At 40.3% G+C, this 20,744-nt stretch overlaps 1 protein-coding gene across 1 annotated transcript; it reads right to left on the reverse strand.

Annotated features, from left to right (window-relative positions):
- Positions 1-627: 627 nt before the first annotated feature.
- GINS1 (GINS complex subunit 1) lies at positions 628-19,209 on the reverse strand. The gene is made up of 7 exons (XM_021700692.1): positions 19,119-19,209; positions 14,505-14,569; positions 11,219-11,317; positions 10,633-10,723; positions 7,090-7,206; positions 3,430-3,504; positions 628-935 (listed from the first exon to the last, which is right to left on the reverse strand). Exons 1-7 carry the CDS (start codon positions 19,191-19,193, stop codon positions 867-869), a joined length of 591 nt encoding a protein of 196 aa, XP_021556367.1. The 5' UTR covers positions 19,194-19,209; the 3' UTR covers positions 628-866.
- Positions 19,210-20,744: the final 1,535 nt, after the last annotated feature.

Consider the following 20,744-nt stretch of genomic DNA (forward strand, 5'->3'; position numbering starts at 1 on the left):
CTGAGCCAGCCAGGAGCCCCTGAGGGAATGCTCTTTAAAAGGAGAAATTACAGGGGCACCTGGCTGGCTCAGTCAGTTAAGTGTCCAACTCTTGATTTCAGTTCAGGTCAGGATCCCAGGGTCGAGAGTTCAAGCCTCATGTCAGGCTCCGCGCTGGAGAGATTATCTGGTTTCTGGACAAATACAATGTGGAGAGATTATCTCTCTCTCCCTCTCCTTCTGCTCCTCCCCTCCCCCTCCAAATAAATAAATAAATAAAAGGAGAAATTACATAGTTTTAAAAGACATTAATTTGTATAAAATAACTTGTTCTGCTATAAGGCACCATTACAAAGCACAGTGTTTTGTTACTTAAATGACATTTTTGGAGTGAAAATTATCACTAAAGTAACACATGACCCCGGCAACAACAAAAAAGGATTTTATTATATTAAAGAGTACTGTATTAATTTGCCAAAGTTTTGTAACTTAGGAAAGGTATTACCTTCTTGGATTTGTACTTTAAGACAGTATGCTATGCTGGAAATGTTCACTGAAAAAATAGTCATTACTGGGGGGAAAAAAGAAAATCAAATGTTAACAAATGTTTACTTTCATTAAAAAAAAACATTGTCAAAAAAACCACTATAGTAACTGTAGGCATGTTGTAATTATAGATAACAGCTTACAGTTTATTACAAAGAGGAGGATGAATCCTGTACAAAAGAAAAACAAACCCACTCCTTAGCCAGATACTCCTGGTTATCGTAAAGAACGTCTGTGACCTTTAAAACTAAAGAGGTGAGGCTGGAGAGGACGTGTAACACTCTTCTGTGGTGTGGCCTCCCTTGTACCACAGGGCAGCCTGGCGGGGCCTCAGCACAACGTCAGGACAGCACGTGCTCCAGAACGCCCTGTCTAACCAGCTGCTCACACTTCCACCGGGGCAAGAAGTGCTGAGGGGAAATGGGGGAGAGAGGAAGATAAACAATTGGAAAAGAATTTAAAGTTACATTTTGCATCATTAAAAAGCAGCAACCGATTACATACTTTTCAAGCAGCTAAGTAGCTAAAAGTTAAACTTAAGTACATTTGCTATTTTAGTCAACTGAAATTGAAGCCACTTAAAACTGTACTGAATTCTGATTTTTATAAATAAATTCATAGTTTGCTGCAGTTAAACTTAACTGAAGACTTCTGCATTCCAGCAGGAATTCTGCTCGGTGTCTGCACTTTGGGATTTACGCACAGAAAAACCAGGGGTGGGATTCTGCAGCAGTGGACCACAAGTGGGACGACAGCCTGTCGGGAAGACCACCGAAAGGAGCATCTTCTCAATTAAGCTTCTCTAGTATTGAGTCTGAACATTTATTCTTATCATAACAGCAGTAGCCTCTTTCCTCCTGAATTTTTCAAGGATTAAAAGTATCTCTAATCTGCAGCGTGGGTGCTGTTCACACGTGTGTGAAGACACTGGGACCCAGCTAAGGCTCACCCTGAGTGTCCTCCGAGAGGAAACCACTCTCGTTCTGAGGCCAAAAGGAGTCTCCCTGTCTTAAAATGGAGTGTTTACTGAAGTCTGGGGTGGGGAGGTGCAGGCAGCAAGGCAGGAAAACTTCCCAGGCTCACAGAGGACCAAAGAAGTCTCAAAAGACAGACCTACTTGGGTAAAAACTAAAAACGCTATGTTAGGAAGTTCAGAGCAAATCATCTTAGAAAATAACCGCAGGATTATTACGATAATAACGATATTACGATAATAACGAGGGATTATCACACTAGTTCGGGGGAGCGGGCTGTGCTTCCACAGCCCTGCACACCTGACGGGCCTTCCTCACCAGCTTGCGGGCCTATCCAGGGGCCCATGACCAAATAAATCCCTCCCGACCAGTCAGGAAGACACCCTGCTGTCTAACTTGTTAAATGAATTTTTTAAATGCCTTAAGAATGTAAAATGTAAAAAAAGGGGAAAAAAATGTTGAGTTGTTTGTTTAAGTTATTCCAATTCCTACTACAAAGGGAGAGGAGTTTCTGATTTCTGGACAAATACAATCATGCTTGCCATATGGACAAGTATAAAGAAATCTATGGTTAAAAAAAAAATGCTTCCCTATTGTTTTATATTATGTGGATGATCTACACCAGAGTCTATAGAAAATTGGCTTTAGATGTGGTTAGACATTTTAGAAGTAGATAAATATATAGTAAGTAAAAGGCATATAAAATTGTCCTTTACTTTTACAGTTGAGGGTAGGGCACTACTGAGAGACAAGTTAAAAGCATCTCAAGGGGAAGGCTTCTGGTGGTCCACAGAGAGTGACAACTGTCTAGCACTGGAGCACGGGGTGGGGGGGGGGGGGGGAGAGGGGCTCAACTGGTTTCCACCTGCCCCAGCCCATAGGGGCACTCTAGTGGAGAGATCAGCCAAAGAGCTTGAGGAGGAAATTCAAACACAGATGCACAGGATGACGGTGTTTGAGATGCCGTTTTCTTCTATCTTCCTTTATGAGGATAGCTTTGTTCTTGTGAACCACAGCTTCCTGCTGTGTCCTCCAGAAATACAGATTTTTATGAGAGCACTTCTTTACCATCTGCTTTCTATTCATTAGTATCCTACTTCCAAGAGGATACTTGGGAGGGAAAGTTTTGCTCTAACAACCAAAGATTTTAGGGTCCCTTGAAAAATCTGTCTTTAGAATGTTCAACGTTTGTGTTAGGAAACTATTTAAAGGGTACCAGTAAACGGCATAAACAAAGACATCAATGACACAAGGTCATTAGATACTAACTGGTTGAAAACAAAATGGGAAAGAAAGTTTTTATTAGGTCATTCTTCCTCCTATGCTAATGTGACTACAAACAATTGAGACAGGATAAAAATAAATCTAGCTAATGTGAATTCATCTAATGTGAACTTGAAGACTTCTAAGAAAATAAATACATTGAGGTTCTTTGTAAGAAAAAATTTAGCTTAAATTACAGCTCCACAATTTCAGTCTTTCTCTGTTAAACTGTTATGTTTATATGTTAAATACTTAGAAATTTTTGATCCATATCACTATTTGCCAAAGAACAGGGATTTGAAAGGTGACCTACAAGCTGAAAATGAGTGCTTAGCACCTTTTTAATAAATTCAAAAAAGCAGTTAAATTCAACAATTTAAGAGGCCCTGAACTAGAATAAGCCCACTTACCTAGAATAAGGCCCATTGTGATAATTTCCCAGGAACAGGCTTAGTGTTAAATACAAGCAATAACCTAGTAAATTAACCTTTTCTTGGTATATGCAAGTCTTTATATTTAGAAAACAGACAAAACAGGGTGTTTTATACTAAGCATAATGCTTATGATATAAATAATCATCACAAGGCAACATTTACTTTGCTACTGAGTCTAACATTTCCATCATTCAACACTCATAAGATTTAAAGTATCTCAAGACGAGAAATACCTGGCTATTTTTTTTTAATAGGACTGAAGTACCATCATCAACTTCAAATTCTCCGTAGTCTTTTATACACCGCACCTGAAAAGAAAAACTGTTGTTTTATCTAAATAGTTTTTAATATATAATGACCATAAAATAAATAGGGGTTATAAAAATACCCACACAGTACAAATCCTAGGCTTTCTGTCTGTTTCTTCTCTGTGTACCTGGGCCTAGGACTCCTTACTGAGGAGCCAATTGTCCTGTTTGGATGGGGAGGAAGGAGAATGGCAGGATCTCCAAAGTATGTGTATGTCTGTGCCGACAGCAAAGAAACCTAGGGAGCTGGTGAGGGAAGACAATATCACATATTATGTTCCCTCTGCAAATCCTAGAAAATCAAAATATGTATCTACAAAGAAAAGAGAATGTTTTATCGACTCCAACTTGCCTCTTACAGATTCTTCCATGAAATACCGGTATCTGAGAATAGAACATAGGTAAATCTCCACAATTTCTGTTTTAAAGGGATTCTTCCAATCTTCTTCAATATTCAGATTGTTTCCCAGGAATATGTAGAAGTACACCATGAAAGAAGAGATGCAGACTCACATCATAAGAATCAAGAGAGGTTCTTGGTCAGAAGGTAGGAGGGGTAAGGCAGCCTTTTGATAACCACCTCTGTAACTGCCAAGAAGAGCACCGACAGACTGTAGCTCTGTTTTCCTCTCCCATGAGAACCCATGACAGGAGTTTGTGCTCCTGAGGTCTCGCATTGTTTATGAGTGAAGCCAACCCCACCAGCAAGTTCATCTTCTACTTTTCCTAGATAATTTCATGCCCTGTGATTCCTCTGGAATCAACATGACTTCCAAAGGTATTTTACTTAGTTCAAGAAATACCATTTAAGAAAAATCCCCACCACCACTACGACCTTTTTGCTTCTTTAAATAGACTTATATTATGGAAAATCTCAAACATTCAGAAGTAAAAAAGACTAATATAATGAAACTCCATCAACTGTCTTCAACAGTTATCAACATGTGGCCAATCTTGCTTCCTTATCTACTTCTGGATTATTGTGAAGCAAATCCTACATACCATTTCATCTGTAAATATTTAGGTATTTATTTCTACAAAATAAGATTTTTTACTTATTTTTTTAGAGGTTTATTAATTTTATTCTTGTTCACAAAGAATCAGCTTTTGGTTTCATTCAATATCTTTTTTTTCCTTAAGTTTTTATTTAATTTCAGTTGGTGTTATATTAGTTTCAGGTGTAAGATTCTTTTTAAGAAACAATCTCAATACTATTATCACATCATCTTAATAATTTTTTTACTATCATGAAATTCCCAGTTAATATCCACATTCCCCCATCTGTTTCATGAATGTTTTCTTTAAAGCTGCCATGTTACATCAGAATCCAACAAGAGCTACACATGACACATTTCTGACATGTCTCCACGTCTTTTAATCTATACAGTTCTCTCCCTTTTCCCCCTTCCCCTTGGCAATCTATTGATAAAGAAAGTGGGGGGGGCGCCTGGGTGGCTCAGTCGTTGGGCGTCTGCCTTCGGCTCAGGTCATGATCCCAGGGTCCTGGGATCAAGCCCCGCATCGGGCCCCCTGCTCCGCGGGAAGCCTGCTTCTCTTTCTCCCACTCCCCCTGCTTGTGTTCCCTCTCTCACTGTGTCTCTCTCTGTCAAATAAAATCTTTAAAAAAAAAAGTGGGTACTTTGGTAGTTTCCCACAAACTAGATTTTGTTGTGGATCCCTGTGGGGTCACTTAGCATGTTCCTCGGTCCCTGAATTTCCTATAAACTGAAGTTTCGTCTAGAGGCTAGATCAAATCAGTTTTGATTTTCTGGCAAATGGTGTTACAAATTTCCTCTCACAGGACCTTGTGAAGCACAAAATATCTGGCTGTTCCTTTCTGGATGTTAAGACTGATCAGTGGGTCTAGGTGTTACCTGTACCCATCCATAAACATCATCTTCATCTCCATTAACTTTTCACCTACTGGTTTTAGAAGCTATTTGCCTCTATGTTATGGCTACAAAATGGCACTAATTTAGTTCTTTTATTCTACTGCATTTGTTAGCTGGAATTCTACTATAAAGAAGAAATTTCCCTTGTAAACAATTTGGCTACCCTGAGATAGAGTTTATACAGTAAAGGCTGATAGATGCTTGATCCTATACTTTTATTCACCACTTTTCAAAATGAGTTGCATCCCTCATATTCTTCAAGAGGGACCAAAAACATTTTATTTTTTAAATTGTTATTGTTATTTGGTATCATTAGGCATTCATGCTTCTAACATAACCGATGTGATGCAATTCACTGCAGTTAATCATTTTGATGCTTGGATTATTCCTTCTTTGGCCAGTGAGAGCTCCTTCAAATCAGCTCCCACTTTTTTAGCACTCCCCCCTGTAGTCCTTAAAACACTCTGCTTTCTAGGGAAACAAGTATTCCAAGCGCAGCTTGTGCATTTTATTTAGAACCTGGAATCAACCTTTTATTTCCCCCTCTAGTTAAGTCTGGTTTCCTTTAGTGGGAAATGGGATTTAAACTCCAGAATTTGGCTGCTTATGGCATTGGGTTGGTTGGTGTTTCTACGTCTGTCCCGTGGATAGAGCTAAAAAACACTTTTTAAAAAAAAGATGATTCAACATGAGTCCACGCTGATATTTCTAACTCCAGTTTGGGAATATAGGATTTTCACTTAACTTTTTCATTTTAATATTTGAATCACTTTTCTCTTATTTTGAAAATCTTGGTTCCTGGTGCCACTACTTTTTTGCTTGATTTATCAATATATAAACTGTTTCAAAATAACAGTAATGATATTATTAATCATGATTACTAAAAACAGATTAAGATTTCTTTGTAATTCTTTTCATCCTTAGAACATATCCACTAGGGATATACAATCAATTTATGTATTTTAAAGTAATTTAAAATAATTCCTGTGTGACTAATCTACCAACTTGAAACATAGGTTCATATGTTTCATTCTGCTTTCAAAATCTGTGGGTTGGTTTTCCACTTTAATTTTTTTAATAATATGTAAAATATGTATATGGTTCCAAAGTTAACCCTGTTAAAATACAAATGCAAATTCAGAAAATTTTAGCTATTCTATCCTATTCCCACCATCCCCCTAGAGGTAACATTTTTGGTTTGGATACATGTTTCCTTTCTTTTCTTTTTTTTTTTTAATTTTTTTTTTAAGATTTTATTTACTCATTTGAGACACAGAGATACAGAGACAGAGAGCATGAGCAAGGGGAGAGGCAGGGGGAGAGGGAGAAGCAGGCTCCCTGCCGAGTCAGGAGTCTGATGTAGGGCTCGATCCCAGGACTCCGGGATCGTGACCTGAGCTGAAGGCAGACGCCTAACCATCTGAGCCACCCAGGAACCCTCCTTTCTTTTTTAATGTAAGTTAACATATAGTCATATAACCCCCTCTTCTTAGACAAAAGTAAGCATAATCTATGCATTGAAGAAAAATCTATTTTATTTTAGTTGTTTTTTTTTTTTAAGATTTTATTTTTAACTAATCTCTACACCCAACGTAGGGCTCAAACTCACAACCCCGAGATTAAGAGCCACATGCTCTACCAACTGAGCCAGCCAGGCATGCCAAGAAAAATCCTTCTTAAAAGGTATATTTACCTCTATATATAGGCTTTTTGGAGGTTTCATATCCTGTGTGATGTCCAAACCTTCATCTCCTCCCAGTGACCTCATATAAGTAGCAAGGGACTTTTTATAATGATTGAACCACTCCATCTGTAAACATAAAGACAGTCATTTGACAAAGTTATAAGAAAACAAACTTGCAGAAATTGTATACTCATCCTTTCATAAATAGCCCATTTCCCCACATAGATCACTACTGACCATTCATTCATTTAAACTACAAGTATTACTAATTGCCTACTATGAACCAGGCACCAGTCTGGGGATTTAGGATGGATCATTTAACAAAGTGAACAAAAAATCTCTATGCTCATAGAAGTTACATACTAGCATACTTAATCACAGACCTATTTGACCAGATACAGAACCATGAAAAAAACACCATTTCAGAATTATGATCTCTCCAAACTCTGCATTGACAGTTTTTCTGAAAACTATAAAACCCTGCTGAGAAAAACACCCAAGTGTCCATCAACTGATGAGTGGATAAGATATGTATATCCATACAATAGAATATTATTCAGCCATACATCAGAATGAAGTTCTGATACATGTTAGCACATGGATGAACCTTAAAAACATGCTAAGTGAAAGGCACAAAAGGCCACATACTGCATGATTCCACTTAAATGAAAAATCCATAATATGTAAACCTATATACAGAGAAAGATTAGTAACCTCCAGGGGCTGGGAAGACTGGAGAGAATATGGAATAACTGATAATGGATACAGAGTTTCTTTTGGGGGTGTGAAAATGTTCTGGAGTAAGATGGTGGTAATAGATGCGCAACTCTGAATATACCAAAAAAAAAAAAAAACAAACCTGAATTGTATACTTTAAAAGGGCAAACTTTATGGTATATAAGTTATATCTCAGTAAATCTGTTTTTTTCATTGTTGAGAGATATTAAAGAAGACCTAAATATATGGAGGGATTACCACATACATGATTCAGTATTATAATCGTATCAACTCACCTATAGATTCAATTCAATCTCAATCAAAATCTCAATTAAAAAAATAGAACCTGACAAATTGAGTCTAAAATTTACATGGAAATGCAAAGGGCCAAAAATAGTTGAGACACTTGAAAAAGAACAAGATGGTAATACACACTTAAGACTTACAATAAAGTTACAATAATTACAACACTGTAGAATTGGTATGAGGACAGATTAAGAGAACAGAAGAGAAAGTCCCCTACCCCAAATCCTCAGATATATTGACACTCAATTTATGACAAAAGTGGCACCACACATAGAGCAATGGGGAAAGGAGAACCTTTTCAATTAAATGTACTAGATCATCTCAATATCCGTATTCAAAATGCAACATTATACACAGAAATCAATGCCAGTACTGTAGATCTCCTCATGAAAGGTAAAACAATACAGCTCCTAAAAGAGTCCATAGAAAAACATCTTCATAATCCTCATCAGAAAGTGTGTGTGTGTGCAGGAATCATAACTTTACCATAGTGAAAAGAATAAGAATCGCTACCAGCTGAAGGTGAGGTCTGGGAAGGTACTATAGGGACCAAGGGCAGGTCACCCCAAGATGGGCCAATTTGGCATGAAGACTGTTTTGAGTTAAAAAGCAATTAAAACCGGGGCGCCTGGGTGGCTCAGTTGGTTAAGCAACTGCCTTCGGCTCAGGTCATGATCCTGGAGTCCCGGGATCGAGTCCCGCATCAGGCTCCCTGCTCAGCGAGGAGCCTGCTTCTCCCTCTGACCCTCCCCTCTCTCATGTACTCTCATTCTCACTCTCTCAAATAAATAAATAAATCTTTAAAAAAAAAAAAAGCAATTAAAACCCAGCAGATTCAGGAAAAGCTCTTTACCTTCCTTACAACTGCCTTAAAAAAATTTAGAGGATCTGCTCCAGGAAGAGAGCTCCCACCATAAACAACTATATTATACTGTGAACAAGGTATGGTAGACAGGGAGGGACCTAGAAAGGCCTGTTTGATCAAAGTCCTTTCTTTGTCTCATTGTTTTCTGTGGGCCCAGCAAACATCTGTTTACCAAACATTTGCTCTTTTTCATTCTTCCTGAGGATTACATTCTTTCCCTTTGAAGTCCTAAACCCCTAACCCTTGGGGCTCCTGGCTGCCTCCACTGGTAGAGCATATGACTCTAGATCCTCTTGATCTGAGAGTCTTGAGTTCAAGCCCCACGTTGGGCATTGAGCTTACTTAACAACAACAAAAAAGACCTCATTTTGCCTGTTTTTGGAATTTCCGTGTCTGTGTGGATTCCCTGTATGTATGAAATTTGATTTTCTCCTGTTTATCTGTCTCACATTGAGACACCTGGGTGGCTCAATCAGTTAAGTGTCCAACTCTTGACTTTGGCTCAGGTCATGATCTCAGGGTTGTGAGAATGAGCCCCGAGCTGGGCTCTGTGCTTAGCACAAAGTCTGCTTGAGATTCTCTCCCTCTGCCCCTCCTCCTGCTTGTGCATGTGCACGCTCTCTCTCTTTCTAATGAATAAATAAATAAAATCTTAAAAAATCTGTCTCATGTCAGTTTGATTCTTAGTCTGGCTAAAAGAACCTTAAGGGGACAGGACATTCTTGCTCCCTGAGTAAGCAAACATGAAGCTCCTAGTGTCCTCTCCCTATGGAATCATGACACACTGCCCTCCTGGCACAATGGTATGTAACAATACACACAAAGTACTATCAACCAGGGAGGCTCACACCAGTTTTGGTGTCCAGAATTTTTACTGGGATTTCATCACACAGGCACCATTGCTTAAAACACTATCCATGTAACTGAGCTCCATCTCTAGCTCCCCTCTCCTCTCTAGAAGTTCAACTGGCGTCTAAGAGATTCAAAGCTCCAAACCTATGGAGATAGCAGGACCCCCCAAATTTGTAGCCAGTTAGAATGGCGGGAAGCCCTGGGAACCCCCAAACCTATGGCTGGTGTCTGCAGTAAGGGCAGTCTTAGCCTGTGAAGTTGGTCTAACTCTAGAGTGTCAGAAGTCACTGCAAGCCTTTAATAGGTAAGTACTACCATCCTCATTGTGTAAATGAGGGAATTTAGGCATAGAGAGAACTCAAGTCACTTACCAAAGATTAGACAGTAGCAGAAACAAGATCTGAACCCAAGTTTACTTGAGTCTAGTCCTGTGTCCTTAAATATTGGGCTAGCTCTGAGCCTTAGTGATGGGTCAAATGAAGAGTTTTGTTACAGATATTCATGTTGACTAGGAAAGTACACACACACACTCTTTCTTTGGAAAATCCCTAAATAATAATGCCAGTTCTTTAACCCTACTGATGGATCACTAATAAGTAGGGCCCTTTATTTTGTTAATCAGAGAGGTTTCCACATAGCATTTAGAATTGCTCCTGCCATTCTCATCATAGTATATACTAAATAAATACAGACCAAAAACTGCTGAAAAACAGACATTAAAGACAAAGAGAAATACCATAAATACTATTACAGAACAATGCCAGAACCAGCATTTTCCAGATTCGGAAACGTGAACAACAGTACTAGCTTACTTCTTCAGCAGACATGTGAAATCGTAAGGCATTGGGCAGGATGCTGCCGTACTCCCACCTGAGTGCTCTGATCCGAAGCAATCGGTCATACCTAGGACAGAAGGTACGAGACTGCATGACTATAAGAAGACACCTTGGGGATGACAGGGAAACATAAGTATGGACTGGATGGGTGCAGTGAAGTGTTCTTTGTTTCTCTAGGTTTGAGAATAGTGCCATGCTCATGGTAGAAAAGGCCCAAAAGGTCCTTATTTCTTAGAGTATTCGGTGGTAAAAGGCCATCAGGTTCTAGAATAGTTTAACACAGGCAAATAAAACAAGATGGAGCAAATATGGGAAAATGTTAAAAACTGTTAAGCCTATATGATAGCTCCATGGGAGTTCATATTATTCTCCCCGGTTTTATGAATACTGCAATTTTTCACGATAAAAAAAAATTTAATGGAAAAAAGAAGTATTTAGAATGCTTATACAGGAAAAACAAATCTAAGAATTTCTGTTATCCATTTGAAATGGTTAATTAGGAAGCCACATGGAAAGCCCTCCATTGTTCCCTGCCACCCCAAGCAAAAATTGAGAAGCTTACAGGTACGCTACAGCACAGCGTCGATTTCTTAACAAAGAACAGTGTCGAAACTTGATGGTTGGTATCAAGTCACTTCGTCCACCCGACTTCACTTCATTTCTGGTAAGAACATTTAAAGAAGAAAAGAACAAATAATACATATTTCAGCATAAGATAAACTTTCAAAGCCAACTAACAACTGACTTCCTTGTTTGTTTTTATCTATTTATAATTAGCGGTTAATCTAACCAAATAGTACCTGCTCCACATCAGAGATTTTACTGGTATGTTAAAAGATAAAAAAGCCAAAAGCTGAAAGCCAAAAGTAAACTAATTTACCTAAGATCATGCTATAGATATTTCATTTAACCATTTGGTATTATGCATTTTTGCACACTGATTAATCTCCATTATTTTCAAAAGACACATATTGTATTTACTCACTTTTTGGAATTCTTTTATTAGGCTGGAATAAGAGATAAACCTAACATCATGGTTCACAAGATTATGGTCTTATATCATGTTTTTATTTTAAATGGTACTACTCTTTTGATGGTTTTTCCAAATCCTTGGAATAAAATGGAGTCAAAATGGTCCTTCAGTTATCCCACATATATTTATTGATCTTCACCTATGTACGTGTCTTATACTGCAGTGTTGTTCACACAGAGAGGGAAAAATTTTGGTTTTACCCTACAAAATGTACATCTCCTTAGATATTAGACAAGTATCACATTTAAAAACCAGATGTATAATTAATTAATGGGCACAGAGTTTCAGTATTCCACGATAAAGGATAATGAAGATGGATGGTGGTGATAGCTGTGTAACATTATGCACATATTTAATACTACTGAACTGTACACTTAAAAGGGTTGAGATGGCAAATTTTATGTTATTATTTTACCATAATAAAAATGATGGGAAAACACAAAGACAGATGTACAGGATGAGTAAGAATCTACTTTGGAGTTTTAAAAGGAACTGGATGGATAAGAAAAGGATTCCTTCCTGCAGTGCCTGCTCCAGGCCCTGAAAATAGAGGCAAAAATCTATGTCCCGGTCCTATCATGTCTTCTAGATCAGCTCTGTACACTTCTGTCACTCTCTGAAAGTCAGACTCGTTCTCCACATTGTTTACAACGTGCTCTGGATTATAAAGAAACAGTACAAATAAAATATATTCAAGCTAACTCCAGAGTATTTCATTAAGTACATAAGGACTTCCTAAAAAATTTTACTTTTACACGAGTAATTAAAAAGGAATAGACTTCCTCTGACAAAAAATTTTAACAGAAACTGGTAATAGTGACTGCCCCCATCCCCCACCAAGAAAGAAATTAGGAGGGTGGGGCACAGAATTTTGGATCACAAATTTGCAAATGGTACAAATATAGCAAATACAGGAAAATCATTCCCTTACTGGACTAAGGCCTGTTAGGCCACCTCCTAAATAAATATGTCTTTAACCTGTTTACTTTCTGCTTAGTCCAGGTCACCTCTGCTGTCACCTGGATGGCCAGCATGCCTCCCTCTTCTCTTGGTCCCCTGGTCTACTGTCCACGCAGCAGCAAGGGTGATCTTTTAAAACACAACCATGCCACCATCAGTCCCACGTGCTTAAAATTCTCACCTGGTGTCAACCTTTGCCTGCTTGCTAAGCTTCAGCCACACTGGCTTTCTTTAACTATCACTGTCCTGAGCACCCCACCCTTCTTCACAACTCAGGGCCTTTGCATATGCTGCCCCCTCCACCTAAGATGTTCTCTGCCCACAATCACTGCCTCATGGAAACCGGCTTCTCCTTTAGATCTCAGCTAAAAGGTTTCTTCCTTGGAGAGAACTTCCCTGACTCCTCAATCTAAGTCTATCTTTAATTAACTATTCTCTCTCCCAGAACTCTGTTGTTTTCCTTCATGGCATGTATCCCAGTTTGGTGTATCTGTATTTATTATCTCTCTTCTGTATTAGACTGTGAGGGCTATGGGGGCAGATATCTTTACTGTGTTGTTTACAGCTGAAATACCAGAGCCACTTATCAGCACATAATCATTTAATACATATTTGTTTTATGAATTAATGAATGAACAAACTGCTTGGGAACTTGAGTTCAGGACTTTATATCTGCCTTACACTTACTGTAAACCTGCTATGGTTCCGTTCCTCATTCCATCTATGAAGATTTTTCTGTATCTTTCCTTAAACACCACAGTTGGAAAACATTCCCATTGTTCATGTGCTCCACAGATCTTACCAGCATGTTACTGATTTCTATGCCCAAGTAACTGATAAAAACACCGTACCAAACAAGGCCAAAAGTGAAACATCACGTAACCAACGGACGTCTCTCTAGGCTGAGATCTGGATACCTCACCTCTGATCCCGGAGTTGGTCCTCCTTGTCTCTTACTCTTCACCAAATCACAAGAACCTATGAAGTTTGTCACACAGCCCAAATTCTCCACTGTGCCACCACCATGCTCAGCTCTAAATGTTCTCTAACACTAGAGCCCTCTCACGCACCAGGCTGTAGCCTTCTGTCGCACTGGTTCTCGGTGAACTCCACTCAAGCTGCTGGAAGTTACTGATGCTACTGCTAAGTTTACTAATCGCCTATTACCCCTTTAATGCACTAGGCAGCTACTAGTGCAAATGAGCAGTAGAAACTATAGGTTTCACTTTGTTAGGATTTTTATTTGCTCCTATCTCATCTCTTAAATTCACTCTAAAAGGTTGTAAGTCATATCATTCAAATAAATATTTATTGAGCATCTGCTATGTACCATGCACTATTTGAATCCCATAGATTTAGGGTGATCAACACAAATCCCCTCAGTCCTGTATAGCTACAGCATGATCAGGCTCACAGAGAATTAAAAAAAAAAAAATCATATCTAAAAAACTGATTGAACATTATCTGACTTCAGTATCGTATTTCTTAAGCTGTTTTAAAATATCAGTCTCGATCCCAGGGTCCTGGGATTGAGTCCCGCATTGTGCTCCCTGCAAGGCGGGGAGCCTGCTTCTCCCTCTGCCTCTCTCTCTCTCTCTCTGACTCTCATGAATAAAAAAAAAAAAAAAAAAAATTTTTTTAAATATCAGTCTCATCAGGGGCGCCTGGGTGGCCCAGTTGGTTGAGCGTCTGCCTTTGGTACGGGTCATGATCTTGAGGTCCTGGAATTAAGCCCCATGTCAGGCTCCCTGCTCCCTAGCCTGCTTCTCCCTCTGCTCTTCCCCCCCGCTCGTGCTCTCTCTCTCAAATAAATAAAAAAAAATCTTAAAAAAAAATCAATCTCATCAAAACTTACACATCAGACTGGTTTTGTTCATATAAAGCTTTCATCTCCTCCAGAACTTGCCTGAGTCCATCCTCCTAGAACATATGATATTGACACATCCATTAATTCCTTCATCAAGTCTGTAGCAATGTTTGATCTACTCTTTGATTTGATTTATATATCTTACCAAAAAGCAATACCTTTGGTAATGGCTATTACAAGTGTTGGTGAGGATGAGGAGAAATGGAACCCTCATACATTGTAGGTAGGAATATAAAATGGTGCAGCCCTATCTGATGGTTCCTCAAAAAGTTTAACATAGAATTACCATATTATCCAGCAATTCCACTCTTAGATATATACTCAAGAGACTTGAAAACATACGTTCATTCAAAAACTTTGTACATAAATGTTCAGAGCAGCATTATTTATGGCAGCCCCAAAGTGAAAACACCCAAATATCCATCAATATTTATTCATATCCAAATATCCATCAACACCCAAATATGGATTAACTAATAAACCAAATATGGTGTATCCATTCAATGGAATATTATTTGGGCATAAAAAGGAATGTAGTACTGCATGCATCAGCATGGATGAACTTTGGAAACATTATCCTAAGTGAAATAAGCCAGACACAAAAAGATAAATAGTGTGAGATTCCACTTACCTGAAATATCTAAAATAGGCAAATTCATGAAGACAGAAAGTAAATTAGAAGTTACCAGGGGCTGGGGAAGGAGGGGAATGGGGAGCTATTGCTTAATGGTTACGGAGTTTCTGTTTCAGTTGATGAAAAAGTTTTGGACAGAGGCGTGATGGTTGCACAACAATGTGAATGTAATTGGTGGCACTAAAGTGTACACTTGCAATTGGCTAAAATGGCAGATTTAATGTTATATATATTTTACCACAATAAAAAAAAGAGAAAAAAGGCAATAAAAAGGAATGAATTACTGACAATTTGTGCAATCAACGTACTGATTAAGGATATTCTCAAATATACTGTACTAAGCAAAAGAAGTCAGATACAAAGGAGTACATACTGTATGATCTGTATGATAGAAGTCATCTTCTATCTTCCCTTTCATCAAGTAGTTAAGAGATCATAGAAAAGTTTGACTTATTAGAATTCAGTTAAATATTCCTTTTACCAGCAAATAATATTTTAAGGAATAGCTGAAGCTCTTGTATGATTAATAGATCTGCAGGTATACAAAAGACACAATGTGTGAAATAATTTTATAAAAATACATGTGGGGCACCTGGGTGGCTCAGTCGGTTAAGCATCTGCCTTCAGCTCAGGTCATGATCCCGGGGTCCCAGGATTGAGTCCCACATTGGGCTCCCCATTCAGCGGGGAGTCTGTTTCTCCCTTGCCCTCTGTCCCTCCTCTCTGCTTGTGTTTTCTCTTACTCTCTCAAGTAAATAAATAAAATCTTAAAAAAAAAATACACACATGCTGGGGCCCCTGGGTGGCTCAGTCGTTAAGCGTCTCCCTTTGGTTCAGGTCATGATCCCAGGGTCCTGGGATCAAGCCCTGTGTTGGGCTCCCTGTTCAGTGGGGAGTCTGCTTCTCTCTCTCCCTCTGTTCCTACCCTCTGTTCATGTTCTCTCTCAAATAAATGAATAAAATCTTAAAAAAAAAATAAAAATACACACGTTTTCAGATTCAGACTTATCTATAGTAAAAATTGCACTGTTTTGTGTTCCCACCTCAGGCTGGTGGCCCAAGATAATTTTCCTAAAAACTCACTTAAACTATTACCAGTTCTGCATATAGAAAGTGGACAATTATTTCAATTTGCTGAATATAGCACCTAACCTTGAGAGATCCTGGAATGAACAAGGCAGAGTCCCTGCTCTAGACCCAGTGACTATCATTTTCCTGGAAGGAATGATTCTTGAAAGGTCCTGTGGGTCATGGGCCTATCAGCCCTCAGATCAATCAGATGGATTGGCCTCTTCCTGCTTGGCTGTGTCAAAGAGTGGCCAACCTCCTCAGGCTGAGTCTTCCAGGCTGCTGAGTCACCTGGCTAGGTGGTAGGTTTGTCAGTGGAAGGTGCACATGCAGCAAAAGCTGCAAAAGGTGCCCTGCCAAACTAAGACCTAGAAAAAGGAGTGATTTTATAGCTTCTAAGTTCTGCCCCTGGACCCCCCCAGAAGTGGTAACTTAAAATTTGAGTGAAACAGAGAGCTGGATGGACTAGAGGTCCGAAGAGCCAGTCGCAAGGCTAGCATGGCCAGCTCTTGTTGGACAAGTCTGAGTCTCTTTGGGCTATGTTAGATAACCTCCAAAGTGCCTGGTTGTCTGACTGCAGTGTGGAGTCATATTTTAGAGCCTGCACGCCTTAGCATTCCAGCATCTCTGCTGAACTTCCCACCACTGTCTCCTAACTTTTTAAATGAAGTAACTGTCCTGAAAGAACAACAGACAGGAATCTAGGAAACCGGTGTTCAAGGTGAGGCTCTTCTCCAATATGCTTTAAGTTCAGACAAGTCCCTGAATTTGATCTGTAATTTCTTTTGGCTTAGTCTCATCTGCAAAAGGACCTAACTGTTCGACCAGGTGCTCTTTAATGTTCAAAACAAAACTCACCTTTCCCCAAACACTCTTCCTCCTGATCTCTGATGTTGTACCTGAGAGAGAATCCCCCCAAGATCCTCTGACTCCTCCTTCATTGATTACTCACCCCATCTCCACCCCTGTTCTAACAGTTACAAGTCCTGTTTGCCTCATGTCTGAAACCCAGACACTGATTTCTGGACCCAGCGACCAGACACAGTTTGGACCATACACAGCTCTCACAGTAGGCCTCTCAGAGAGTGATCATAACCACCCATAACCATCTCCCTGCCACCGTTCTTTCTTATCTCCAATCTGTTCTACGTAGTTCTGCCATCATTACCCTCAAAACATAAAAAAACTGCCCTATTACTCCCCTATCTAAAATCCTTTACCAGCTTCCAAATGCCTTTTACATGAATACCCAACTTCCTAGGCCTAGAACCTACCTTTGTAGCCTCTGCACACATGTCAGTCCCCTCTTCCTATGTGACCATGAGTCTCTGCATGGCTGTATCCTTCAGCTGCAATGCCTATCTTCCTTCTCAGAGCGGGGACCTCATCCTTCCAGGCGTGGCCCAAATGCCCCCTCCTCTATCCCTTTTCATACCAGCATTTCTCCTTATGCTCCTGTGTATACCTCTCTGGTGTCCTCACACTGCATTCTAATACTCCTTTTTGTGCCCTTCTCCCAGCAGAACATGCTCTGGCATCCACACAGTGGCTGCCCTATGCTAGGGAAAGTAGTCAAGTATAGAATTTAGAGTGCAGGTCTGAAGCCAGACTGCCAGGGTTTAAATCCTAGTTTGACTTCTTACTGGCTATGGCCAAGATACTTAATCACCCCAAGCCTCTGTATACATGGCTGGAAGAAATGGTTTAAATCTCAAAGCGTTCTTATGAGAACAACAGATAACATAAGCTATGAGAACAACAGACAACATAAGCTACGTGCTTAGCACCCTTTTGGGGTAGTAACAGAAAAATAAGAATAAGGGTAATAAGTAGTAGTGAGTAAGGGACAGGAAGGGATAGGTAGGGAGATAGGTAGGGGGCCACAGGATCGGGCTCACAAAAATCCCCAAAATGCAGAGGTGTAAGGAAACCAGAGATAAGGGAACAAACTAGACCATCCCGTCCTAGGTGTCAGAGCTGGGGTCTTGTTATAACAGCTACTTGTGACCAACAAAGAATCATGGGACCCTAAAAAGGAAGCAAGCCATTGAAGGTGTTATCACTAGTCTTTACTCAATGGTGCTATCAATAGAGAAGTCAAAAATATTTAAGTTCCCTGGTTAGCATTCTGTAAAAGACCAACCCTAAAAGCCCTCAATGGTAACCCTGTCCGGACCCCTCTCACTCCTGAGAACTTCTGTATCCTCACTTAATTACCTCTACCGCTTTACTCAATCTCCTTCGTTGGCGAGATTCATTCTTGTCTCCGTGAGACAAGAACCTCGCTCTCCCACTTCAGTAGCAGCAGCGGTAGAAAGAAAGTTAGTAGCAAACACTAACTTCGCTGCTACTTGTGTGTCAGGCATTGTCCAGGGAACCTGACATATATATGCCACTCCCAGAGCCCTCACTACAGGAAGAGTTGAGTTACGCTCTTTCCCATTTTTTACAGAAGAAACGGACAGCATAGAAAGCCTGAGTAACTGCCCCAAGGTCACACAACGGAGTCCGAATCCCAGCCTGGCTTTACAGGCCTAGCTTCTGCCTGAAGGGTTCAACAAATGCTAGATTGTTATCAGGCAACCAAGAAATGCTTGGTCAAAAAAGGAACCAGCAGTAAAGCTATACGTGGAAAACACTGAAGGAAATATACTCAGGAAATTCACCAAATCGCTGGGTGATATAAACATGAATGCTCTTTTTCCTGCCATATTTTGTTTTTCCGTGTTCCGAAATTTTTGTTCCCGACTTTGGAGCTGACACCGTGAGAAAACCCACGCTCCGATGAGACGCAGGTTAGACCCGCGGGGTCGCCGACCCTCCTCCCGCCCGTCCCCTGTGCTCCCAAGCCCCGCCCCTTCAGCAAGGCCAGCCTCTTTTACCCCGTCCCCCCCCCTCACGTTGAAGGCTGGCAGCTGCCCTTCTGGCGCGCGATGCAGCTCGCGAACCAGCTCCATGGCTTTTTCGCAGAACATGTCGTACGTGCCCCGGTCCCGATGTCTCGTTAACCGCCGGCTCTCACGCCAAACGGTCGCTGGGTTCACGCACACCGCTCTGGGTATCCTATGGCTTGCAGTCCCACAGCTGCGGATACTCGCCTCCGCCTCTGCTTCGCTCTTTGGCGCCAAACATGCCCAGCCAATAGAAAAGCGCTCCCGGGCCTCGCGGCCTACGGCGACGGCCAAGGGACAGTTGCCTCCGCTGCGCAGCCGCACTGTAAGACGGGTGAAAGCCGAGGAGGGGTGCACGGGCGCTTCCTTCCCTAGGGAAACCCCTGCAGCTGCGGGACAGTCAGTGGGCCTGGGTTCCAGCCTGTAGGCTGAGCAGAGGCTCTTTTTTATGAAGCGCAGCTCGTGCTATATGCATATCTCGCAACTTTTTTCCATTTGATTCGTGCATTTTCGTTTAGGTTCAACGGGGTTCTACCCTAAGGTTGAGAAGGAATGCTCAGAAACTTGGTGTGCTTAATGTTATGACGCAGCATTTTAGTTTTGCAGTGTGGGTTTTTGTTTGATAGAAAAGGGAAACCACTTTTATTGGTATCTCCTGTGTGGTAGAGACTGTGACATATATTTCATTTAATTCTCATGACTAACCCTAAAGTGGCTTTTAAGACTCTCGGTACTGATTAGAAAGCAAGCTAAATAACTTCTTTTTTTAAAGTAGGCTCCATGACCAACATGGGGCTTGAACTCAGGACCCTGAGATCAAGAATTGCAGGTTCTACCAACTGAGCCAGCCAGGCGCCCCAACAACTGAATAGATAATCTACCCAAGTTTACTCAGCTTCTAAACTGACAGACTTTGTATTTAAGCTTTCAGCCCTACAGAATCGCCTTTGATTTTAAAGGAGTCATTTAAAAACATTTGGAAAATAGCTCTAATCACGAAGTCTACAAAGGGGGAAAATACCCAGATTAACACAAATTCACACAGCCATAATCTTACCTACATGATTATGGAAATTTTCATAACCATGTAGAATCAAAGGTGGAAATTACTGCTATAAAAACAATTTGCTTGGGCACCTGGGTGGCTCAGTTGGTAAAGCGACTGCCTTCGGCTCAGGTCATGATCCTGGAGTCCCGGGATCCAGTCCCACATCAGGCTCCCTGCGCGGCGGGGAGTCTGCTTCTCTGAGCTCTAACCCACCCCCCCTCATGCTCTCTCTCTCTCTCTCATTCTCTCTCTCAAATAAATAAGATCTTAAAAAAAAAAAATTTGCTTTATTTGGCTACCTTTTAAAAAGCAGTATTTTTAAAAAGGCAATATTACTGGATTCATTCTGGCTAACCCTAGAAACTATGTTCCTCTTTTGCAAATAAAGTTACAACAGATGTGTAATCTGAAGAATAAGCATGGGAATGGCCTACAAAGTCTTTGAATCTTTAAGTGGAGTGACATTTCCTTTTCAGCTCTACAGTCAGGGATAATTTAGCTGAAGTTTTATTAAATACACAGATCTGTAGTGGACTGTACTACAGGATTGTATTCCAAAAATCGCCAGTATCCAAACAAACTTCCTT

The sequence above is a fragment of the Neomonachus schauinslandi genome, chromosome 10, assembly GCF_002201575.2.
Source record: "Neomonachus schauinslandi chromosome 10, ASM220157v2, whole genome shotgun sequence".
In the NCBI taxonomy this organism is placed as follows: domain Eukaryota; kingdom Metazoa; phylum Chordata; class Mammalia; order Carnivora; family Phocidae; genus Neomonachus; species Neomonachus schauinslandi.

What these genes read in the sequence shown, in the direction of transcription:
- GINS1 (XM_021700692.1), bottom strand. Translation starts at nt 19,193, where the DNA reads ATGTTCTGCGAAAAAGCCATGGAGCTGGTTCGCGAGCTGCATCGCGCG. An exon ending in GGCAGCTGCCAGCCTTCAAC is followed by an intron (nt 14,570 to 19,118) that starts GTGAGGGGGGGG and finishes CATATGTTCTAG; the next exon opens with GAGGATGGACTCAGGCAAGT. An exon ending in TATTAAAAAAAAATAGCCAG is followed by an intron (nt 936 to 3,429) that starts GTATTTCTCGTC and finishes ATTTCCCCTCAG; the next exon opens with CACTTCTTGCCCCGGTGGAA.